General features: G+C 37.4%; 1 protein-coding gene across 36 annotated transcripts in view; it reads left to right on the plus strand.

The window, feature by feature from the left end:
- Nucleotides 1-24,476, plus strand: part of BAZ2B (bromodomain adjacent to zinc finger domain 2B) — a 233,243-nt gene that overhangs the window by 145,133 nt on the left and 63,634 nt on the right. For all 36 annotated transcript variants that reach the window (XR_015746530.1, XM_087949919.1, XM_087949922.1 and 33 more), the window contains 6 exons: nucleotides 5,297-5,458; nucleotides 8,614-8,807; nucleotides 11,089-11,310; nucleotides 13,030-13,425; nucleotides 21,501-22,119; nucleotides 23,467-23,766. Coding sequence is in view for 35 of the 36 variants with exons in the window: in XM_087949919.1 (XP_087806045.1) it covers nucleotides 5,297-5,458; nucleotides 8,614-8,807; nucleotides 11,089-11,310; nucleotides 13,030-13,425; nucleotides 21,501-22,119; nucleotides 23,467-23,766 (1,893 nt within the window). In the remaining variant the exon portion in view is untranslated. The remainder of the gene's footprint in view (nucleotides 1-5,296; nucleotides 5,459-8,613; nucleotides 8,808-11,088; nucleotides 11,311-13,029; nucleotides 13,426-21,500; nucleotides 22,120-23,466; nucleotides 23,767-24,476) is intronic.

A 24,476-nucleotide genomic window follows, 5' to 3' on the forward strand; every position in this document is an offset into this window, starting at 1 on the left:
AGAATCAAAATTTGGCTTTTCTAGCTGAAAATAAATTGAATTTGACACTTTATTTGGAAAAGGACCTGGTAATTTAAGTGTTAATGATTATTTTGTAAGGCTACAGTCCTATGTACACATCACAAAATAAATCATGTTGTAAACCTATTTCTGAGTAAGCATGTACAAGCTTGCACTAAGAGTCTGCAGTTTTACACAACTTGGTTGGGAGTAAATTCTACTGGATTATTATAATTGGTGAGTATGATGGTACACCTTTAATTTAGGGCTCTCAAAGGTGACATGTTTGCATCTTTCAGATTATAATTAGACTGAGAATCTTATTTTTGAAAAAAGAGAGAGAGAAAAGTCTGCAGTTTTGTGCACACTTGTTCTGGACTAAGTAAGTTCCACTGAACTCAATGATACTTTAGTAAACATAAGATTTATTCTAAAAGTTCTACTCGTCTATCAGAATTGTGGCGCAGCATGTGGCTATATAATTGCAAAACTATGTTTTATTTGTATTTAATGTGTCTGTATTTGGATAACAAAACTTTTTTGGAGTAACCTATTTTTAAAATATATATTTACCATAAACTTAGTTATGTGGCAGGCGTGACTTGGTTTTAAAAGTATAGTTGCAAATCAAATGGGAAATAATGTTTAAGACTTCTGGATTTGTACACTCTAGCTTAAATTAAAATCTGAAGGGTAATTTATGGTACATATTTAATACAACATTTAACCATATAGAAATGAGCTATAAAGCACATTCTGTTGTTGACCAGAATCAAAATTAATTTAGACTGTTTCTTTTCTGTGTATCGATATAGTGTCAGCTCAAGAGACATCCAAGGCCAGGAATAGAAAATCTGTGGCTCATAGATTGAAAGTGGCATGTGTAGGTTCCCTAAGTGATACGTATGCTTTGAAAAGGCACATCATTTCCCAAGCTATGGTTTAATTCTTTTCACATACAGGGATCCCTTCCTCAGTCTACTACTGCTAAGACAAAAGGAAAGTTGGGGGGGGGGGGGTCCATACCCTATTTTCTCAAGGTTTCAAAATAATTTCCACTGTCAATGTTCTCTTAATGCCTAATTATGAAAGGCATTTTTGAGTGGATTTTGGCAAAGAATTAGAATATTGGAATATTTTTTATTGGCCAAGTATAATTGGACACACAAGCAATTTGTCCCCAGTGCATAAGCTCTCAGTGGACATACAAACAACAAAGTAATATAGTGATAAGATACCAATAGTAGAAAGTAAAAGGAATGGGAATGGGACAAATTGCCCCAGCCAACTTGCTGCGGCCAATGCACCATGGCCAATTTGCCATGGTTAACTCAACATGGCCAACTCGTCATAGGACAACTCACTGTGGAACAATTTAATATTTCTATTTAACTATTTAAAATACATTTGTTTTAATTTTTGCCATTCAGATTTCATTCTTTCCCTCCTTTTGCATCCTTTCTTTAATGATTCTATTCCACCGTTTCTTTGATATTAGTGTAACTCTTGTCCCGCATTGAGTTGCCCTGTGGCGAGATGGCCGTGGCAAACTGTCCTGCAGCAAGTTGGCTGTGGCAAGTTGGCTGTGGCGAATAGCCCTGGTGAGTTGGCCATGGCGAGTTGGCAGTGGCGAATTGTTATAGACTCAAAGGAATCCCCACTCCATTCCCAGAAGCAGTCACAATGGCTGGGTGAGTGTGTGAAAGTGGACCAGCCACCACCTATTATATTGTATGATCTCCACATGTTTGTCTGATTTAGTTTGGCATTTTTTCCAGAGTAGATTGGACCTTCATCTATATCTTTGGTAGATTATTGTGGCATGTTATTTGGCTCTTGGCAAGTTATAATTCCTCACTGAAAGTGAACGTGTGCTTTTGTTGCATATGGCAAGTAGCACCACAAGTAGGTTGGATATCTAATTCTCATTCCTTTGGTGCAGAAACAGCTCGAGAACTTTGATGTAAACTGAAAGATATCATATCGGAATAAACAGAGTAAAAGTATGGAATCCTTAAACATGTAGATGTTCTGTAATCTCAAGACACTGCAGTAGTGAGGAAATTATCACCCCAGATCAGATTTCTCACTCTGCTGAATGATTGGTCCAGCTCAAGTCTCTTTCTTCTTCATGTATTCATTTATACTTCTAAACCATATAAGTGAGTACTTTCACATGACATTTGATATTCCTTTACTTTTTCTTTAACTTATTGACATGCTTGAGCTTTCAAAATAATGATGCATGTTACGGAGCCAATTTTCTACCTAATCATCAGGTATTTCATTACCATAAACCTCCTCTTCTTTTTAAAGTTTTTTTTAGAACAGCCCTTCTTTCATGATGTGTGATAGTTTGAAATGTATGTTCAAAAGCATTGATATAAATGAAGTGCAAATTAATTCCGTGAACTTACCTAAGGTGGCTGAATTCTAGCTTCATAGTGGCATAAGGATGGCAGATTGCTTGTTGTTGGCAAAATTTCTGCCTTAGCTCATTGATGAACTTGATGTAATGCACCTTAGGAAGCCCTCCTGCAGAGCAGCGGGAGAGGGAAATGACTTTAAAGCAGGATTACATCAACATTTTGAATGGCATCACCTATACATTTGCCTAAAGCAATAGCTTCTCCTGTTTTTCTCCTTTTCCTTCTGGAAAGCATATGTGATGGCAAAGGGAGGAGATAATGTTGTTATCCGCCTCAATTATTCTCAAAGTATTTTTAGTGCTTTAGTGCTCTCTGTATTTTCCTTAATCCAGTGAGTTGAGAAAGATGAAGGCTGTGTGGATCTTTGAAAAGAAGTGTTTTGGAACATTGGGAAGGACACACAAAGCACCCTTTTCCCCCAGATTGTTAAAATACCTGTGTCTTTTTTCTTTTCTTCCATAGCTTCTCAGGCATTTGGACACACTGCGGCTTCACTTCCATATTCTCCAAAGCATCCTTGAGTGTTTACATAGTTTTAATAATTCTCCCATTCATTCTTTAAGCTTGTTCCAAATTCTGTGTTCAAGACATGCTAATGAATAGCACTGAATAGCACTATTAGAAGACAAATAACTTAGAATACTTTGCTTTACATTATTTTCATTTTTCAACTTAATCAGAAGCTGCTGTGGTTTTAGAAAAATCACTTGAGAGCCAGAAAAGCAATTTAATCTGTAGTTTTATTTATAGTGTTTTTCTCTTTCCAGAAAAAAACACCCATAATTATTTAATCTAGTGTTTACACATTTCAATATTTTATAACTTATGTCAGTTTGAGCAGTATCATTTTCACACTTGCTTATTATAGGTTGCCTAATATCAACTCCTATGGTTTTATTTAGATTTTTTATAATGCATTTATCCTGGTATAGTTTTAAGCAATAACCAATTTCTTATTCTGCTAACTCTTTTTAAAAATGCAAACACACTCTTTATTACTGCCTTTTGTTACTGAGGAACAATTATTTTCTAAGCTACTATTCTGGGATTACAATGGTGTTTAATTCTTTATTCCATATCAGGAAATTTATACCATTCATTTTAAAGAAGGAGGTTTAAAAATTGTAGTGTGTAGGTAGGCTCATGTCTAGTTTATCTCCATATAGTTTGCAACACTGTAGAGGGGCAGGGGGGAAAAAAGCACTTTACATTTATGGAATTGATCAAACCCATGAAAGATTTGTTGTATGCCACGATGAAGACTATAGAAATTGCCTTTGGATTTCCAGAGTTAGGTAGTATTTGTCAAGTTTCATTAAGATGCAGAAATAATCTTCAGATCATTTGCATGTAGAACATAAACAGCAAGTCGAATCCAGGGTGTGGGCTATCCCCACTTTTCATAAGATAAATTTACTGTTCAGAAAAGGTCTTCCAGCTTAATCAGTGGGTTGTGATTTGGCTTTGGCAGTACTGATTAGCTTATTAGTTGGTAGTAGAAGGAGCAAAAGGACCAGCTCACCTCATCTGAGACTCATCCCATGTTGTTGATTTAATCAGTGGTTACTCTTGCCATATGTAGTAACGATTATAATATTATGCAGTTTTGTTTCATCTCTAAGGAACAAATTCTATTATCCACATAGGGCATATGAAGAGTAATAAACCCAACTTTACACAGGGGAATAAATAATCTGGGCCTAAAACACCATCTGTTTTACATGGTCCAGAGTGTATCCTTACTCTGAATCGTATGGCTCTCCCTGCTTTGAAGCAGGGAGCTTTACCAGTCCTTCTGCTATGATAAGTGGAAGTGCTTTCTTCAATATTCAGAACTATAAAATGGGACATTGAGCACTAATGTCCTTTGATCAAAGTATTAAGAGTTTGCTTCTTTTTCAAAAGGAATTTCACTGCCATCTTTTTAAGGTTGAAAAGTATTAACTCCTCTTTCAAGCATTGACATTCACAATCCCATCCTAGCCCAATCTCCCTGGTTTGTTCAAATCCTCATTTTGTACTTGCAGAATATAGTAATATCAAGAAAAAAAAGGACCAGCTGGGGTGCTACAGTATCCAGTTTTTACTTCAATAAAACAAGTGTATAAACTGTATACCCTTGCAGTATAAATTGAAACTGTATTTACTTGTGTTCAGTTGTGGTCATTACAACTCTAGCATCGCTTGAGTTTGAATCACTGTCCCACCAGCATGTTGTATAGTTTCTCAGAATACCTAGACAGGTATAATATGGGAGAAGATCTAAATTGCTTATCAATATCATTTCAATATCTTGTAACACTTGAAACAAACCCTAAATAGCAACTCACACCCTCCCAACAGCACTTTTAAAAAAGATTTGCTACACCCTTCAGATGTCAATTCCTACATGAATCTGTCCTTGAGGCATTGCTGGCAGTCAATGATTTCTGCCTCTTGCATGTTGAGACCAATCTTGTTGCTAATCTTTTTTCATTTTTCTTTGTTCTCAGTTTAGTAGATGTTGCACATAATTGTAATAATTACATTTTTTTTTTCAGTTTGATTTGCAGAATGTTGAGCCTCAGATGTAAAGTACTTCTGAGTGGTAGATAAACATATTTGATTGATGAAAGATACGTGCAAATTAAATGTAAAGATACAGTGTTAAGATTAGGCAATTAAAGGGGCGTGTTTAATTTTCAAAACACTACAGAAAGATATAGCCTCATATAGATTTTAAGTGCAGGCATTCTGATACTTAACTGTATTAATTTGTATCACGTTTGAGATCTGTATATGAATATGTAACCACAAGAACACAAAGTGCAACAGCGGGAATAAGTAATGTGACTTTTGTTTTCATTTTCTTTGCATTGAATATGCAGAATGGTGGCGGAATGCAGATGTGCACTCCCGTACTGGCACTACGTTTTTCCCACCACTACTTGGAATCTCTCCTCTGTTTGCCCCTCCCACTCAAAATCATGACTCTACTGCATTCCATACAAGGACCCCAGGAAAAAGTACACGAGGAAGTTTGGAGAAAGGTAAGCTCTGAATGAGACATGCCCACAGCATCCTCTCCAGGACTGGAAGGGGTGAGCGTGTGTGCATACATAAAAGTATCGAGATATTTTATATTTCACTTGGATTCCCAGTTCATCTCAAATGTAAGCACAGACCTACAATAAATGGGGATTTTGGTATTCAGAGTTTGAATAAATCTTCGAAATAATCAATCAATTTTCATTACGGTCACAGACCAACATTATAAATAAAAGCATTAAAAACAATCAAAATAAAAGCAGGCACAATAATATATTATAATTAAATTACTAGTGGGCAGTTAGTCTGCCTAATTTTGCATACAGTATAACTGTCAAGGTTCCAACTAATGAACCCAAGAAATCAGAACTCTGAGACTAGAATCCTCCTTAAAGATCTTCTTTACTGAGTACATCATATTGGCACAGCTCCAGAGGAAAACCAACTCTAAATATTTCCCGCAGTAGAAATATTTAGTAGAGATGACCAGTAGAGATGACCTTGGTTTTCACGAGAAAGCTCTCTGTTGTGTCTAGTAAGGCATTCCAACCTCCTTCCCCCCTTCCCTTCTGTGTAGCAACTGAGGAGCAGAAAAATGGCTGCTGCCAGGTTCGGTTCAAAGCTGACAATAACCAAATTTTGCCACATTCAAAGAAACTACTTTGTACTGATCTGATAGCAGTAGTTATACATAAAAGATATCAATATTTCCTGAGCATTTTATTAGGTGAGGTGTTACAAAGTGTGAGTCCTTACCAAAGGTACAGTATAGCAGGACATGAGCTGTAGTTTCAATGACCCCTTGTCCGCTTGGAAATAAATTTCAGGTCGGAAGAATAGTGAAACTGAAAGACAAGGAAGGATTTTCTTCTTCCTTGGTGAGAAGCAGTAATCTGTCCTCTTCACATTTAAAAAAAAATTACATACTTACGAATTAATGTCTACAATTATTCTTGTCTAACACAAGTCATTTTATTTGAATTTGTGCTATTCAAAGTGATATTTATATGGAAAATAGGTTAATTGGTTCTACTTCCATGGAAATAGATAATTTGATATGTTCATTAATGAATATAACAGCAAAAGATTAAAATACTGAAACTTTATTTTTGTCAAAGTCCCAGATTAGTAATAGAAAGCAAAATAAAAATATCTAAACCCTATATCTCCTAGATAAATAGATCTTATAAATATTTAAAGTAAATCATTAGATGAACAAAGGACAAGCTGGAAGACAAATGCATTCCCAAAGCATACCTGCTGCTATCATCTATTTCCTGCTATAGTTTTTCAAAATAAAGCTCTTTTTTGAGATGTTCTTGATCAGAATTTTCCTTTTTTCCATTTGCATACACAATTAGTATTCAAAATCCCAATACCAAATGCACTATTATTAACCTCAACCACCTGCTTGCTAGTCTTGCACTAACTTATTTTGGCTCACATTAAATGGTATGGTACAGGTACCTGAAATCAATATATAAATTGTGCTAAGTTAAATATAGATAGTCCTTGACTTACAAGAGTTTACTTAGTGACCGTTCGATGTTACAACGGCACTGAAAAAATTCAGTTATGACAATTTTTCACACTTCTTATCGTTTCACCACCCCTATGGTCACGTGATTTACATTCAGAAACTTGATAACTGACTCACATATATGATTGTTGCAGTGTCCTGGGATCACGTGATCCCTTTTTACGATCTTCTGACAAGTACAGTCAATGGGGAAGCCAGATTCACTTAACAACCATGTTACTAATTTAACAACTGCAGTTGTCACTTAACAAATGTGGCAATAAAAGTCGTAAAATGGGGCAAAACTCACTTAACAAATTTCTCACTCAGCAACATAAATTTTGGGCTCAATTGTGGTCATAAGTTGAGACTATCTGTATTGCAGTATTTCTAACTTGCATTGTTCATGACCTGCTGATAGAGATAATACTGGAAAAAAAACATACATGATTAACTACTACCAAATGGGAAGTGACGTTAGTGTTTGCAGAAAATACAACATGAATATTTTTGTGATATCATAAAGGATTGATCATTGTTAGCACATAAGCTTTGGTTGATCACAGTCCACTTCATCAGATGGATCCATGCCAGTTTATAGAATCATGTTTGTTATTCTTCTAGCTACCACAAGATTCTAAACAGAACTAACTATGAATACCAGAATACATCAAACGTTAACTTGAGGTTCACTTCGTTGAATTTTGCAGACTTTCTATCACTAGAGACCTCAACCTCCAAAACTTGATTGCATTTGTAGTGTTAATAGTTATTTTTTATTTTTATTTTTGTATTAAATAGAAGGAGAATATTAAATGCAAACTTATCCTCTAGGTAAAAAATAAATTCAATGTGATAGTTTCTGCTGAGAATTTTGGGAACAGACACTCAGAAAGAGACAATACTTTTATGTTTAAAGAAAAAAATATCCTCTTTGGTTTTGTATTCATCTATTTTGGTATTGATAATCACGGTACTGTAAATATTTTCATGGTTCTTTTTCTGTTAAGTAATTGTCAGATTAATAACTTGGGACATTCAGTTGTTAATGTGTTGCTTATGCATGACTTTTGCCTTCTTTCAATGTAGGCTAGATCAAGAAGCAGGCATGACAGGGATTCAAGGAACATTGTTTATTGTAGGAAGGTGAAATAAAAGAATCTTGAAAGCCCATTTTTATCCCTTTAAATGCTAAGCTCAGAACTATGTAATCTTTCATGAAATTCTCCCTTAACAGCTCTCACTCTGTTCTGTCCTTCTTAATGACTGTCTCATGCCTTTCCCAACCTTTAGAAAAAAGTTTATATTTTTGCTGTTTCAGTTAAGTAAGATTAACATATCTGGAAAAATGTTCTCATCATTGTGGAAATTATATCCTTTCCTTTCCTTTCCTTTCCTTTCCTTTCCTTTCCTTTCCTTTCCTTTCCTTTCCTTTCCTTTCCTTTCCTTTCCTTCCCTTCCCTTAAAAAAAGAACCAATTTAAGCAAAGTAGTTTCTTTTTTAGTGCTTTCTTAAAAAGAAAATTGTTCTATAGCTTTCTAATAGACATAGAGTTCTTTCAACATGTATCTTTTCATTGATGCTTATGTGACTGTAACTAAAAAGAAAACTATATATATCTATATTTTGTATTTCAAGGTGTTAATGGATCTGTAAATGGAAATAGTACCACTTCAGTATCAGGCATCAACACCTCTGTGTTATCTACCACCACTGCAAGTTCTGCAGGACAGGCAAAAGTTATAACCTCAGTAGGAGGAAGCCGCAAATGTAACCAGGAACAAAATAAAAACCAGGTTCTGGATGCAAGAGCTGTCAAAATTAAAGACAAGGTAAAAACAATGGGAAAAAAGAATACATTTTGACATAAGATGTAGTCACTCAAATTTTAAGGGAAAATCCTTGTATAAATGCCATCCCTTTTGTGAGCTATAACTGGTATGTATGTTTGCTACTCATGATGGTTATTCCCGTGGGGCCATGAGGTTTGATGTACTCTTAGGATGGAGAGATTCCATGGGGGTAGCTTGTTGCCTAGTATCTTTGAAGCATAAAGTTAGAAAAGGTTGAGGTCTGAAATACTGTACTGTACTATGCGTACTGTACTGTACTATATTATGATTATATTATCACCAAGAAGCATTTTAACAATCCCATCATTTTCCTTTGAAAGATGACGGTGAAGTTGACATTGAGAAGAACCATTGATTGAGGGAAAACATGAAATAAAGCCATTCTGTATAAGTCAAGACATTGCCCTTCAGAAATGCTGAGTATGGGTATGGGATTTGGGGTAGCTATTGTGTAGGGAATGTTTGCTTTGAGAGCCTGCAAGCTGAATGGCTGGTCTGCTAGGCCGGGGATAAGGTTATGGGTTGGAGCTTCACTGTTGCTATATTACAGAACTGTTATTGCAATATCTTTATGATGGAAAATAATAATAGCATAGGAATAATATAGTATAGAATAGAATAATATAGTAACGGATTAGAGTAGTAGAGAAGCCTAAACAATGGGGGAAAGAGAGAGAAACAGAAAGACAAAGTTTTGGTAAGAATGATGAAATTCTGTATATGCTTCTTTGGAATGTATTATACTAAATATATTCTACTTAATAACTTTTGACTCTCAGACAGAAGCAACTAATGATAGGTGATTCGTCAAATAAATAAGCCCTGTGCCATAGAGGGCTCTCTAGGTCAAGGGTATCAAACTCGCATTGTCATGGCGTCATGTGACATATTGTGACTTTCCCCCCCTTTGCTAAACTGGATGTGGGCGTGTCCAGCGCATGATGCATCTGGCCCGCAGGCCGCGAATTTGACAGCCCTGCCTGCTCTAGGTGATAACCAGCACCCTGAATTGCATTTGGAAACCAATTGGTAATCAGTTTCCACTTGTGGAGCAGTTGAGTCATACGGGCATAATAAGGAATGCCCAACACTTCCCATGCTCTAGCTTCCAGATTGATTGCAAAGGCAGCGCCATCTACAGTGCATTATAGCAATTCATTTGTGAGATAACTAGGGCATGAGTGACTCTCTGGAGAACTTCCCTGTTCATGAAAGGGGGCAGCTGGCACACTAGGTGTACCTGTGCAAAAGCCCTCCTGGCCACAGCTATCACAAAACTGTTCAAGCAGCAATTCAAAGGTCAATATGTATGTTCCCACTTTTATCTGATAATATTAAGTAAGAGTTGTACTTTAATGACGTGTATTCAAATGTTTCTAATCTGTATTTCATATTTGTGTGGTGTGGAGTGTTTATGAGCTACTGAAACAGTTCACATATGGAAGCTGGTCTCTCTGTCGTGGCTTTATGCCTAACTTTTTTTTTTTTAATCTTTTCATGCAATAGCTCACATAAGAGCAATTACAGTATATAAAAGCATGTGCTTTTCAGTAAGAAGAAATAGTTTGTTCTTGCCAGATTGTCTAATGTGGTAGCTATTACAGCGATTATTGGATGGGTAGGTGGGGTGATATAAAAATATGGCTGTTGCATATCTCCACTCTGTATGAACATAATTTCCTAAATTTAATGTGCAGTCTATTTTGGAGCAACCAATTGAATCATTTGTCTGAATAAAGATACTATTTTCCAAATTAATATTTGCTAGCATGGTACTCTTGATGTATGTCCCAGCACAACTAGAAGATACCACATTCAGATCAGCAAGCCTATCAGCTGGCCAGCATTTCATATCACATTTAGCTTTATTGCAGTGTGACATAATGGGTAAGACTAAGGAAGTAAAGGTTCAAATCCTTAACTTATTGGCTATCTTTGGGCGTAACTCTTTCAGCCCAGTTTTTCTCACAGGGTTGTTGTGAGAAAAAAACAGAGGGAAGGTTATGCATGCTGCTCCTGGAGTAGTGATATTATAAATTCAACAAGTACATAGAATTATATATCTGTTTTGCAGATGGGGAGTTGAAGGTAACAAATTTCCCGGAATGTGGAACCAAATTAGTTATCTAAGTACAAACCCAACTGATTCCTAAAATTCATGTCAGCTGTTTGTGAGATAAATCTCTGTGTTACTGCTACAGGAGTAAGCACTGAATGTTTCTAGTAATAAAGTATTTCAACACTCAATCTTCATTCCTAGAAACCCAGAAAGAAAGCAGTGGACAGTTCCAGCAACAGTGAAAGTGATTCTGGCTCCTCCTCAGATACCTCTAGTGAAGGCATCAGTAGCAGTGACTCAGATGACTTGGAAGAAGAGGAAGAGGAAGAAGAGGAGGAAGAAGATGATGATCAAAGTGTTGAAGAAAGTGAAGATGATGATTCAGATTCTGAGAATGAAGCACAGCCGAAAAATAAGAACAAGGTGTGTTCATATCACAAACTGCCTTGAACTGCTACCCTGTTTCTCCAACAATACGGCCTCCCCCAATAGGAAGTCCCAGCATGTTTTATAGGCATGAAATGAAATTAAGCCCCTCCCCCCAAATTAAGGCCTATATTAAAACATGCGAAATGGGGGGGAATGGTGGGAGAGCTTGCCATAAGGAAGTACTTTTGTTGCACACCCTGATATGGTGCTGCCTGCGTCGACCCCAATACGAAGTGCCCCACCAACGCCGAGGTCAACATCCAAGCCATCGCCGCCCGCCCGCCCACCCGAAGATGCAAGGGGGGTGGAATTAAGTCACCCCCGAAAAGACGGCCTAGCCATTTTTTCGGGCCTCAAAAAAAAATAAGACCCAGCCTTATTATATGAGAAACACGGTAGATATATTTTTTTTTAACAGGGCATGTGTTTGATTGATGGGACTCTGTATTGTGAGGTTGCATTGGATATCATGAATTATTAGTTATTAAAATGTACTCCCTTTTGGAAGTGCTCAGTGTGGTTGAAACAACAGGTTTTAAGTTTGATACTTTTCTATCCTGATGTATTAACTTTTTGGGTTACATGGAAATCAAAATCCCAAAATCTGCATTAAATCACACAAGCATACACAGAAATAGCCAGCTGTTCTCAGAAACTTCTTCCATATTTTTAAAACGAACTGAAACCAACAAGCCAATGTAATGAACAAAAGATATCGGGTTTTCCTAGTCTTTAATGATTTACTGACTTGAGTTTATTATTCAAGTCTCAGTCTAAAATGCACTTTAGATTGAACAGCACATTTAAATGTCAAAGGGAAAAAAAGGGAAGAAAGAGGCACAGCATAGTCTAGTCCTTCTATTCTTGGAAGTAATCCCCCTGGATTTCAGTAAAATATGCTCCCAAATGACTCTGTTTAGGATTAAAAAAAAGTATGTGCCTTAAATTAGATGGCCAAAGTACAGATTTATATTCTTCTAAAATGGGAAATCTAGGTTGTAAACTGTGGCCCATGGATATCAAGCAAATGAAATGCTCTGTGTGGCAAAGGTTTGGGTGTCCTGAGTGTTGCCATGACTACTGAATTCTGTTTACAGCTCCTCTTTTCCTTGCAGAGCAGTTAACACTGCCCAGTAACCAGAATGTAATCTTTAATGTTCCGTTAAGTTAATCGTGTGATATACATTCAAAAATAACTGATTTTTCCATAGTATTTTTTCACTACCCTCGAAACTGTAACTTGATATAGTAAAAGGACTTTGCGGGGAATAAGCCAGAGAAGATATATTGTAAGGTTATTTTATGTTTATTAGTAGGTAAAGTAGTTATGAGTGGATGGTTGTGCCTTGCCTGCCTGTTGTGGGTTTGTGCCAGTGACAATCAAGTATGTAATTATGCTATTTGGATGAAATAGTACGAATACTTCAATTATTATTTCGTTATAAATGATATTTTGGGATTCATTAAAAAACCGATTTGTTATCTGTAGGCCCTTGTATGAATATAGTATTATTTTATTTTATTATTTTTGTAAAAATTGCTTGTAATCACAGGAAGGTACCCCTTTCTGTGGCCGGGACCTCACAGTTCCTTTAGTCTTGGTATTAAAAAGGGCTTGGGGGCCAAAGGCAGTTGAAGCCTATGTCTTATTTTTGGTGGCTTATAGTTCAAGCGCCTCTATATCTCCATCAAGCTATTTTTCCATATTTACAGGTGCTAATGCATGGCGGACCAGACATGAAAGGAGATGGACAGAAATCCCAGGAAATGCCCCAGGAAAAGAGACCACACCAGCCAATACCTCTTGCGTCTGATAGCCAGACTCACTCATCATTCCAGGCCCAGCAGAAGCAGCCTCAGGTTTTGTCACAGCAACTTCCCTTTATTTTCCAAAGCTCTCAGGCAAAGGTGGAATCTGTGAACAAACACACAAGTGTAATACAGTCTACTGGATTGGTGCCCAATGTGAACCCTTTGTCTTTGGTAAATCAAGCCAAAAAGGAAACTTTCTTAAAACTTATAGTTCCTTCTCCTGATCTACTCAAGACAGGGAATAAAAATACCTCTGAAGAAGCTAGCGCATTGACCATTGATGTCAGATCAAACCGGGTGAGATGAATTTCCCTTTTATATGAACTTTTTGAAAAAGGGGTGTGTGTGTGTGTGTGTGTGTGTGTGTTAATTTTTATTTTATTTAGATTATAAATTATCTGGAGGGATGATAACTATGTAACTGTTGGAACAATTATACTTATAAAATGGTTTAATATGGTTACATTATTTTGGCTTTGGGGGGGAAAAATAGAAATAGATAAAACAGGAAGCCCTTGGCATAAATTGCCAACTTTCATCTTTATCTGTCAGCTTACATTTTGGATCATTGAAAAGACAAATGGACAGGATGGGATGAGCCATGTACACCTGGCCCCCAAGCTGCTTGGGATAGAGTATCAGTGAAATAAATACACTGAATCCTGGCAGTTAACACACCTGGAATGCTCTGCATGAATGCTGATCGTGCAGTTGCATGAAAAAGATCTCATCCCCTACTTTACAGAGAAAGATTGCATTGAAACCTGAGCTCCCTTGCCTCCAGGCTTTCATGCTGAATGCTTTAAAATAATGAATATATACATGATGAAAGATTTAACAGATTTAACAGATAATCAGAAGGGACCTTGTAGGTCATCTAGTCCAACCCCCTGCCCAAGAGAGAGATCCTACACAATTTCTGACAAATGGCAGTCCAATCTCTTCTTGAAAGTCTCAAGTGATGGCGCTCCCACAACTTCCGAGGGCAAGCTGTTCCATTGGTTGATTGTTCTCACTGTCAGAAAGTTTCTCCTTATTTCCAGGTTAAATCTCTCCTTGTTCAGTTTCCATCCATTATTCCTTGTCTGGCCTACAGGTGCTTTAGAAAATAGCGTGATCCCTTCTTCCTCTCTGTGGCAGACCCTCAAATATTGGAAGACTTTTATCATGTCTCCCCTGGTCCTTCTCTTTACTAGACTAGCCAAGCCCAGTTCCTGCAACCGTTCGTTGTATGTTTTAGCCTCCAGTCCCCTAATCATCCTGGTTGCTCTTCTCTGTACTTTATCTAGAGTCTCAACATCTAGCGGGGGTGGGCTGATTAAAAAACTGACCAACGCCTGCCGCCCTGGATGTGCAAAACATGAGCACTCACTCCTCAACCTCGGGGCGTTAAAAGCCAACGGGCGGTGGGCAGTTTGCCCACCCTGATCTAGCGTATAGTTAGTAGTGTATAGTTAGTAGTAGCAACCTTGTACCTCCTTTGGAGAATGGAAGGCAGAGCCTAGGCAAGTGAATAATTCTTGTATGAGTGTTGATAGGACTATACTTCTCTGATAGATACTCCAGATACGAGTGGATACAAGCTGGGGCTGGGGGCTGGGAAGACGAGCTGAGACTGGGCAAAGAGCTAAGAAGAAAACAATTCGTTAATGCTACTGAGATAATGCCAGTGGGGTTTAGGAGTTGTTTTTTTCACAGTGCATAAAACAAGCTTACGATGGGCTGTTCTACTGCGTCATGCATGGACACCTGAAGTCATGAAAGGGGGATACCCATTGACATTTGTAGTTAAGGATATTAACATCCCTGTTAAGTATAAATATTCTACTGAAGGCATAGAGGATGCATTCATAAAATACATTTTTAAAGCAATACAGGTTATAAAAACCAATTATTTTGGAGAAAAGTACCTTCTTTTTAACAAGGTCAACTTTTAAAAACATAGCTGAGCATGATGCAATATTCAGTGGAAGATGTTTCAGCTTTTAAATAGTTAAAAGGGGAAAACAAAATGTATTGTTCTGTTGGCATGAAGTTTAGTGCTTTGTTATAAATCCTGGATCTCATGGAAATCCAGAATGGGATTTTGACATCCAATGATGTTAAAAGACAGAAATGAAGTCATGATGCTAGCTATCTAAATATTTCTGGTGTTGCACTTGAATTAAATAGAAAATGTTAATTTTGAACCACAGATGCTTTCAAATAAAGCCTTATCGTGCTGTCATATTATGTTCACAAACAGAAAAGTTTCATACCCTTTTTTCTTCACCTTACAACCTTTCTGGGTTTTCTAATGGGGAGGGGGGGGGAATTGCCTATTTGAGAATCCATTAAGGAGGAAAACCTCTTGGATACTGTTTAAAAAAAACTCAAGAAGCCTTCCATTTGAAAGTGATGAAGGACGGTTCAGAAAAATTGATATGAATATGTCTGGCCTTATCGTATGGTAGCTTTATTCTCCAACAAGGATAATGGGCCCCACAAATGTAATGCTGCAGTGTTGTGGAGGTGTGTGGAGACTGGCTGGGTCTACTCTATTGGCAATATGAAAATGAATGTAAGTACGGTATAATCTTTCATGAGTCCAGGACACTGCCTCAAGATACTTCCCTGTTATTCCTTCTTTTTGGGAAAAGTTCAGAGGTTATGCAGCAATTAATAGGTGGTTCTTTATTTTGGATTTTTTTTTTTGACCAGACTGGTTTGAATAGATAAATAGCACATATTATCACTTTCATCTCTATGTTGTCCCTTTCACACTTTTTGTAAGGGACTGTAGTCAATAATATACCTCAGACCATATAGCAGATAAAAAGCAATGAAAGGATTGCTTGTACTTTCTCTCATTGTGCTTCCACATCTTGTCCAAAGTGCTATGTGGGAATGCATATCCCTTTCTTTTGATGAGACCCAGAAGCCTGCCAAGTGGAGGTATAGGTCACTTACACCTTTTTCATGCTGCTTTCTTGTACATACAAAGCAATTCGGATATGTGAACCAAGTGCCTATTGAAAAAGAGGTCGCACAAAAGTACTAACCTCAGAATTCTGAGCAGAGTACAAGACATCCTTTTAAACTGATCTTCATGCTTGGTTTCTGCAAAGGAAGAGTTGGTCATCTTTTATTTTCCATCATGTTTCATTTTTCCATCGTGTCTCACACTATAAGGAATTCTTAAATGTAGGGATCTTGCTTATTGTTAGATGAATGTGCAAAAGCTTTCAGACAAATTGAACTGTTGCTGATGCACAGTGGATTAGAATGCAGTTCTTACAACTTGTATATAAAATTGGCCGTGACATTTTATACGCTTATTCTTATGATTGTTTTATTGTTTTGCTTTAGAGATCTTATTAGTATTAAAACTAGATCAACACTTATTCACAATATAATTGTATCAATTGGCTGCTTGCACAATTGTGCTTCATGATTAAAAATGGAGACTTGAGCAATTGTATATATTAAATACTTTGTTTTTAAAGTAGCAGAAAATTACACAGGTTTCTCTGTAATTTTCCCCAGAGATACTAGATCTCATTGTGTGGTGTCAGTTCTGATTTTTGGATTTTCAGTTTATATTCATGGAGTGTTTTAGAGTTCTGTTTTGTTTTTGTTGCTGCAAATGTTACATAAAAATATTTTAAAATCAGGTTTTTTTAAAAAAAAACTTTATAAATTGCCTATGGATTTTTTTGATTTCCATTTGTATGGAATTCTGAACAGGAAGTGAACATAAGGAAAAGAAATGAGGAAGCTGCTTTAAACACAATGAAAATAATTAAACACAGTTACAAAGTGCCAAACAAGGGTCTGAAGTGTAAAGTAAGAAAAAAAGTTGCTTAGTAGAAAAAACAAAGGAAAGAAACTTGTGGATAATGAAAAAGTGCATGTAAGAAAACTATTTCTGCAAAAATGAGGATGAGAGGAAGATGTTGCAAAATGTAGTCAAAGAGAATAACACAACTGGAAAGAATATAATCAACTAGAGCCAGGATGATTAAATGAAGCAAAGAAAATGCAAGGGAATTTTAATGGAAATAAAACACTTTTGGGGAAATTGGGTGGAAATGACTAAGGGTGCCTCCAATAGAGAGAATGGAAATAAAAATTAAGAACTTACTTAGGATGAAATTGAAGTGAGGGAATGAGTAAAGAACTATTTTAAATATTTGAATGATACTAGCATGTTTAAGTATGGAATTGAAATAATTACTATAAATGTTAATGTCCAAGACAAAAAACAATAAAAAGGATGTCGTACATGCTAAAAGAATGTTGAGAAATAATAAGTGTAGAATGGTGTTCACGTAGTCCTCACTTATAGGCTGCTTTGTTTAACAATTGTTCAAAGTTACAACAGTGTAAACAAAAAGCTTTGCAACCATCCCCATGTTTAGAATTGTTGCCGCATTTCATGGTCACATTGGGTGCTTTGCAACTAGTGCAAAGTATCCCGAGGTCACATGATGGCCATCTGTGTGCTTCAACTGTATCGCAACAAAACAGATTTAACAGATTAACAGAGTTGGAAGGGACCTTGTAAGTCATCTAGTCCATGGTCCCCCCTCCGGGCGGTAGGTTCAAGGACCGGGGAGGGGGAGGGGCTGCGTGCTCCCCTCGGGCGCAAGGCGGGGGCTCCGGGGCTTTGGGCCCGTCCCCCTCCCACCCGGGCTCCCCGGCGGCCGCCGCCGCCGCCTGTTTCTGGTGTTGGGGCGTGAGTCATTCACCCTTTTTCGCGTGTTCTTCAACCTTACGGCAGGCGGCGGGGCGGCGCCTGCGGGCGGGCGGGGGTGGGGTGGGGAGCGGGCTCGGAAGGCGCACAGGGCCCCCGCGGCTGGCTGGTGGAGGGCGGGGTGACCCAGAGAGGCGGCTTGGTGCCTCCCTTCCCTCTTTCTTGTGTCCTGTCCCGTCCAGCGCTTCACAGGGAAAAGCCGCCATTTTAAAAAAATTCTTTGCGGCCGGTAGGGCTCCCGCCGGTCCGCGCCGTGTGAGGCCCTGTCTAGTCTTCCCCTGCCCAAGCAGGAGACTGACCGTAAACCATTTCTGACAAATGACAGTCCAGTCTCTTCTTGAAAACTTCCAGTGATAAAGCTCCCACAGCTTCCGAAGCCAAGCTATTCCATTGGTTGACTGCTCTTTCTGTCAGAAAATGTCTCCTTATTTCTAGGTTGAATCTCTCCTTGATCAGTTTCCATCCATTATTCCTTGTCTGGCCTTCAGGTGCCTTGGAAAATAGCTTGACCCCTTCCTCTCTGAGGCAGCCCCTCAAATATTGGAACATTGCTAAAATAATTAATATAAAAGGCAGAGATAAAAACATAAGTCATAGTCACTATGTTTTGCTTAACAATTGAATTGATTCACTTAATGACTAAGAGGGAAGTGAGGGTGGAAGCTCATTGCAATCATGTGATGTTTTGCTTAGTGACTAAGGTGCTTAGCAATAGAGTTACCAGGCTCAATTGTATTACAACCTGTAACAGGAGAAATGTTAAAATATAGATAGGTTTCCTTTATGGAGAGGCTATGTTTGTTTAAGGTGTGCAATGAAAACGCTGCATCTCTTCATGAATGCTATTTTATTCCCCTATGCAAAGGTAGAAGGAACAGGAATGAATGCAAAACTAAAGGGTATTTAGTTGGTTAAATGAGCATGAGATGGTTCTCAGCAGAATTCTGATTGACAGGATATGAGAGATGACATTGAGTAACATTTGGAAAGTGCAGAATGGCTTTATGCCGGGCAAAGAGTGTGCAGACTAGATTCTTTTTTTTCTCTTTCTACTTCTTGATAGAGAAATGTAAGATTAATACAGTTGATTTAGGAAAAAAGTGTACAATAAAATCAATGGGTGGAATTCTGGAAAGTTTTACATGAATATGGAGTTTAATGGTGGTTGCTCAATGCAGTAAAAGCAATATATGATAACAGTAAAGCATGTATAGGCAGTTCTTGATTTACGACTGTAATTGAGTCTGGGAATTACGGTTACAATTTTTGATGATTGTAAAGTGGGTCTCCACCTGTAAAGCAAACTCCATAGTCATAAAGCAAACACCACGGTCATTAAGCGAACCTTTTGTTTGTCATGGGCATTATTTGCTGGAAATGGGAAATAAACGTTGGTTTCTGGCAAAAATCTCATAAATCACAGTAAAGTGACTGTGGGACACTGTAAATGGCCATAAATACAGAACAGTGGCCAAATGCCCAAATGTGGTCACGTGACTGAGGTTGCCTGGCTATTGGGACGTTGGAGCCAGGTCATAAGTAGCTTTGGAAGGGGGTCCTAACTCCGAATAATCACTAAAAGACTTGTTGTAAGTCTAGGATTACCATATGAATATAGATGGAATGTCCAGTGAATGGTTCAGTACTGAGCCAGGGAGTAAGATACCCTTTTCTGTTTTTAATACAGTATATGCAACTTACAACCTTTCATTGTTTGAAATTACAACAGCATTGAAAAAAATAATTTATGACCATTCTTCACACTTACAACAGTTGCAGCCTCCCCATGATCATATATGATTAAAATTCAGACACTTTGTCACTGACTCATATTTATGATGGTTGCAATGTCCTGTGGTCATTTGATCACCTTTTGCGACCTTCTGACAAGCAAGGTCAGTGAGGGAAGCCAGGTTCACTTAACAACCGTGTTCCTAACTTAACAACTACAGTGATTCACTTAACAGCTGTGGCAAGAATGGTTGTAAAATGTGGCAAAACTCAGTTAATGCCTCACTTAGCAATGGAAATTTGGGGGACGGTTGCGATCGTACGTCGAGGACAAACCTGTAATTGGATAATGGTGTGGTATAAGGAACACTTGTGGTAAGCTAAAGGTATGTTGATAGAGATGTGGCTGTGTGTATTCAGTATGCAAATGATGTCACATGAATATTAATGTATAGAATTTGAGTGGGAAATATAGCAAATATATACAATTGATTAGACTGGAATGCAGGTAGTTTTTGACTCTCAATGGTTGCAGCATGCCATGGTCACATGACCATGATTTGCAACATTTTTTGCTGTCTTCTGGCAAAAAAGGGCAAAAAAAAAAAGCCTATTAGATATGTTGGATTCACTTAACAACCATATGGTTCACTTAACATGTAATCACCATGTAATCCACTTAATGACCTCAGTGACTCACTTTATGGCCATTCTAAAAACAATTATAACGTTGAGTCCAGTCCCATGGTGTCTTGACTTTAAAGCCGAAATTCCAGGCTCTATCATGACTATAACTCGAGGGCTCCCGTACTTTATTAACAATAGTTTATTATTAACTAACATTGAATTATACCTATCTGTTGAAAAAATTATGATATTTTATTTATACACTATTTCAAAATCATCTTTCCCCTCATACGTTAAGCATTTTATATGTAATGGCAGTTTCTTCAGGTAAATGGATTAGGCATTCCAATTTCTCTACTTCTATACCAAATCTTAGTGGCTATTATCATGATTCTATAATAATGCAAGTAGATTTCTTATCCAGCCATTAACTGTTGGGATATCTGTTGATTCTGTCTTGAATACATATAGAATTACAAACAGTATATTAATCTACTTTATGTTGCTAAAGTAACCCCAGTACGTAACAATTACGGTTTGCCTTATTTAATAATTTAGGTTTGCTTTATTTAATAATTTTGTGATGGATCAGTGGTTAAAGATGCTGAGTTTGTCAGCTGAACAGCCCAAGTTCAAGACCCGAGCGATGCATGATGGGATGAGTTCCTGTTACTTACCTCAGCTCCTGCTCAATTTGAAAGCATGCAAATGCAAGTAGATAAATAGGTGCCATTTCATGCCACAGCATTTAGTTGTATAGTCATGCTGGCCACATGACCATGGAAATATCTTCAGACACCATTGGCTCCCTTGGCTAAGAAATGTAGATGAACCCAAGCCCTCTAGAATCGGACATGACTGGAAAGTCATGTCCTTTACATTTACCTTTTTAAAAAAAAATCATTTTGATTAGCAATTTTTTTCTATTTGTCAACTCTAATTCAATTTGTTTGGTTCTGTAGCTTGTTTATCAGAATGTTTAAAGCAGCTTTCCAAGATCAGCTAAGTCTAGCTCAACATTTTGTTTCTACCCTCAGCAATAGATGCTTCATTAATTGGGCATCTCCTGCTCCTGTTCCCATTTAACTAGTTATTTGATGGATGGTTGGATAGTTGGATAGATAGATAGATAGATAGATAGATAGATAGATAGATAGATAGATAGATAGATAGATAGATAGACAGACAGACAGACAGACAGACAGATCTTATATGTGCACCCACCCACCCATTTCCCATTGCATTTGGTGACATTTGTTATGTTTTTGTGTTTCTGCAGGAACAGTACAAACAAACATTCCCAGCACAATTCAAGAAACAGCACGAGTCATCCAAGAATCTAAAGAAGATTATCACAGCATTATCAAGTCCAAAGCCAACTAGTTCATCACCAGCTCATCAAAAACACACCTCTTTAGAAAACAACCATTCAAATCCTTTCTTGACCAATGCACTTTTAGGTAATCATCAACCTAACGGAGTAATTCAGAGCGTCATTCAAGAGGCTCCTCTAGCACTTACCACCAAATCCAAATCTCAACCCAAGGTCAACGAAAACATATCTACTTCCAGCAATGTAACCTTTTCCTCACCTGTAAATTTAACCACGTGTGGGAAAAAGACACCAAGTAACCGGACACCTATTATGTCTTCTACCTCTCCTGTATTACCTGGCCCAGCAAAGGAAAAGGCAGTCAGCAATAATACAGTAACAGCAGTAAAAACACAACACAGTCATTCTTCAGCAAAATCATTAGTTGAACAATTCAGAGGAACGGATTCAGATGTTCTAAGCAGTAAAGATTCTGAAGATTCGAATGATGATGATGAAGATGACGAGGATGATGATGATGAAGATGAGGATGATGAAGATGAAGATTCTGATGATAGCCAATCAGGTTTATTTACTTTAAAGAACCTGTGTAAAATGCATGCTTGCGTCTTTCTAAAACATATTTCTGTGCTGCAAGGGTCTTGAATTTATGCTGAGGCTTTTAGTTCTATAGTGGTTTCTGTATGAAATGCTGATATTTGAGATAAGAACTATAGAAATGAACCAATCCTAATGCAGCATAATTCCTAACTCATTTAAACTAGTGGTGATGGGATTGCTGCCATGCTTTTATTGCAATTGCTCTTAGATCACAGTAGGCCAGCAACACTTCAGATGTTGTTGAATTATAGCTCCCAACATATTTCTCTGTTGACTAAACTTCCCAGCGATACTGAGAATTGCAGAGCAGCAAAATCTGGAGTGTCACAGGTTGGACATTCCACTGCCAATTTTTTTTTTCTTTCAGGAGGGTGACAGTAATTATGAGATAACTATTTGATCCGGTCACACATTGCTGAAGAAATATTGAGTTCAGGGAGATTTGTGTCTTAAACATTTGCTAAAGGAGGGAGAAAAGGGTCAGGAGTAGCTGATGGCCTAATTTAAATATTTTAGGCATCAAGTCTCTATAATGATACCTGGCAATGAGCCAGTTGGATTCAGAAAGGGATTTGTGTGTGTGTAAAATATATACATACACATGTACAGATACATATATACACATGCAGGCACAACAAAAGCTATGCTGCCTATTTGCATGATAGTTGTAATCAGTGCATACCTAAATACCTTCTAGGTACATGCTTACTGAGGTAAGGTTTAAATACTAGTTAAATCACATAGCTATTGGATAGTTCTTCATATGAAGAAACTGTCAACTTTCTGATTAAATGTAGGTTAGAAATCAGCATTTTAACTTAACTGAAAATGATGAGAACTATGATGTTCTGTTTAAGTTCAGCTTTGGGATTAGTATCAGTGTCTACAAGAGGTTTTGTATACCATTAAAACTTAAGCAGACCGGCATCCCTCTCTTTATGAATTACAAAGTGAAGAGTAGCCAATCAGTAGTTCTGGTGATGAAAGAAAGACTCTAAAAGCATCTACTTTGGACTGCTTTCCTGGAATAGTATTTGATAGACACAACCTATAATCCATTCATTTTTTCTTGTGAGGGCATGAACAGTAGATGTTCAAGACTTATGGGTATATGGTCATGTTCCCAATACAGATGTGGGTTATTGTTGTTTTTGTTATTTCATCTAGTACTGCCAGTGGTTGGACTCAACAATTATTCTCCACAGTACACCCATTGGGTTTCTTGGATTCTGCTTTTTTTCTCAATATTCTAGTGAATGCTGGAAGCACCATTTGTTTGATGTAATTCATGGTTCTCTCTATTTTCTCAAAGAATCTGATACTAATTCAGAAGGGTCTGACACGGAAGGGTCTGAAGATGATGAGGAAGAAGATGATAAAGATCCAGATGAGTCAGAGTCTGATACCGAAGGAGAAAAATCGATGATTAAATTGAGCAAAACCCTTTCTTCCACCAAAAGCTCTTCTATCAGTCTTGCCACTTGTTCAACACCACTTAATCTCCAAGTAGCAAAGACACCCAGTTCTGCTCCAGCTGCATTATGCCCGGAGTCCCCTTCACCAGTATTTGTAGGAACGCCATCATCTGGACTTGCTTCAAGCACTCATTGTGGTACAGCATTTATTTATTATTTCTAAAAGACTATTGTATAATATTTGGTTAAATCAAAAAGGTATTGTAACTGATCAGCTTTCAAATCTGACTTGTTTTATAACATTTTTTGACTTTTCTATGTGCCTGGGTTGGGGAACAGCTTTTTCTGGGAAAGTGGTAGTCTTCTAGATATTGTTGGGATATAATTTTCAGTATCCTGACCGATAGGGATGTTGGGGGCTTTAACATATGAAGGCCTTTACTGTTGTTAGATATATGAATAGCAAAGAGTGACTTGCATTACATTATTTCTACTTGAAAGCTGCCTTACATAAATTGTGACTTCCAAGGAAAAACAGCAGAATTATCCCCTGGTATTACTTGTCTAGAAGGTGATGAAAAATGAGAGAGTGAACATTTCATAAAGGCATTAGAGCCTGATATTTACACATTTGCTTGCACTTTGTCAGGCACCCTGACTCTATCATAAAACCTGGTCAAGGAGACCCATCATCTGAATTAGACTAAGTTCTATCCATTAGTTGAATATTATCCATAGTCTATGCAGAAACATGGTTTCCAAAATTTATAAGACTCATAGGTGAGATTTATCAAAGATATGTAAGTTGTACTGACTTAAATAAGCTCTACTGACTCAAGATAAAAAGGTTAATAATAAGATTAAAAAACATGTCTTTATGTCTGTTTATATGTTTCAACAAGACCTG

Source organism: Notechis scutatus, chromosome 1 (genome assembly GCF_049901735.1).
Source record: "Notechis scutatus isolate UNSWTSFEM ecotype Mainland chromosome 1, rNotScu1.2, whole genome shotgun sequence".
Taxonomy (NCBI): Eukaryota; Metazoa; Chordata; class Lepidosauria; order Squamata; family Elapidae; genus Notechis; species Notechis scutatus.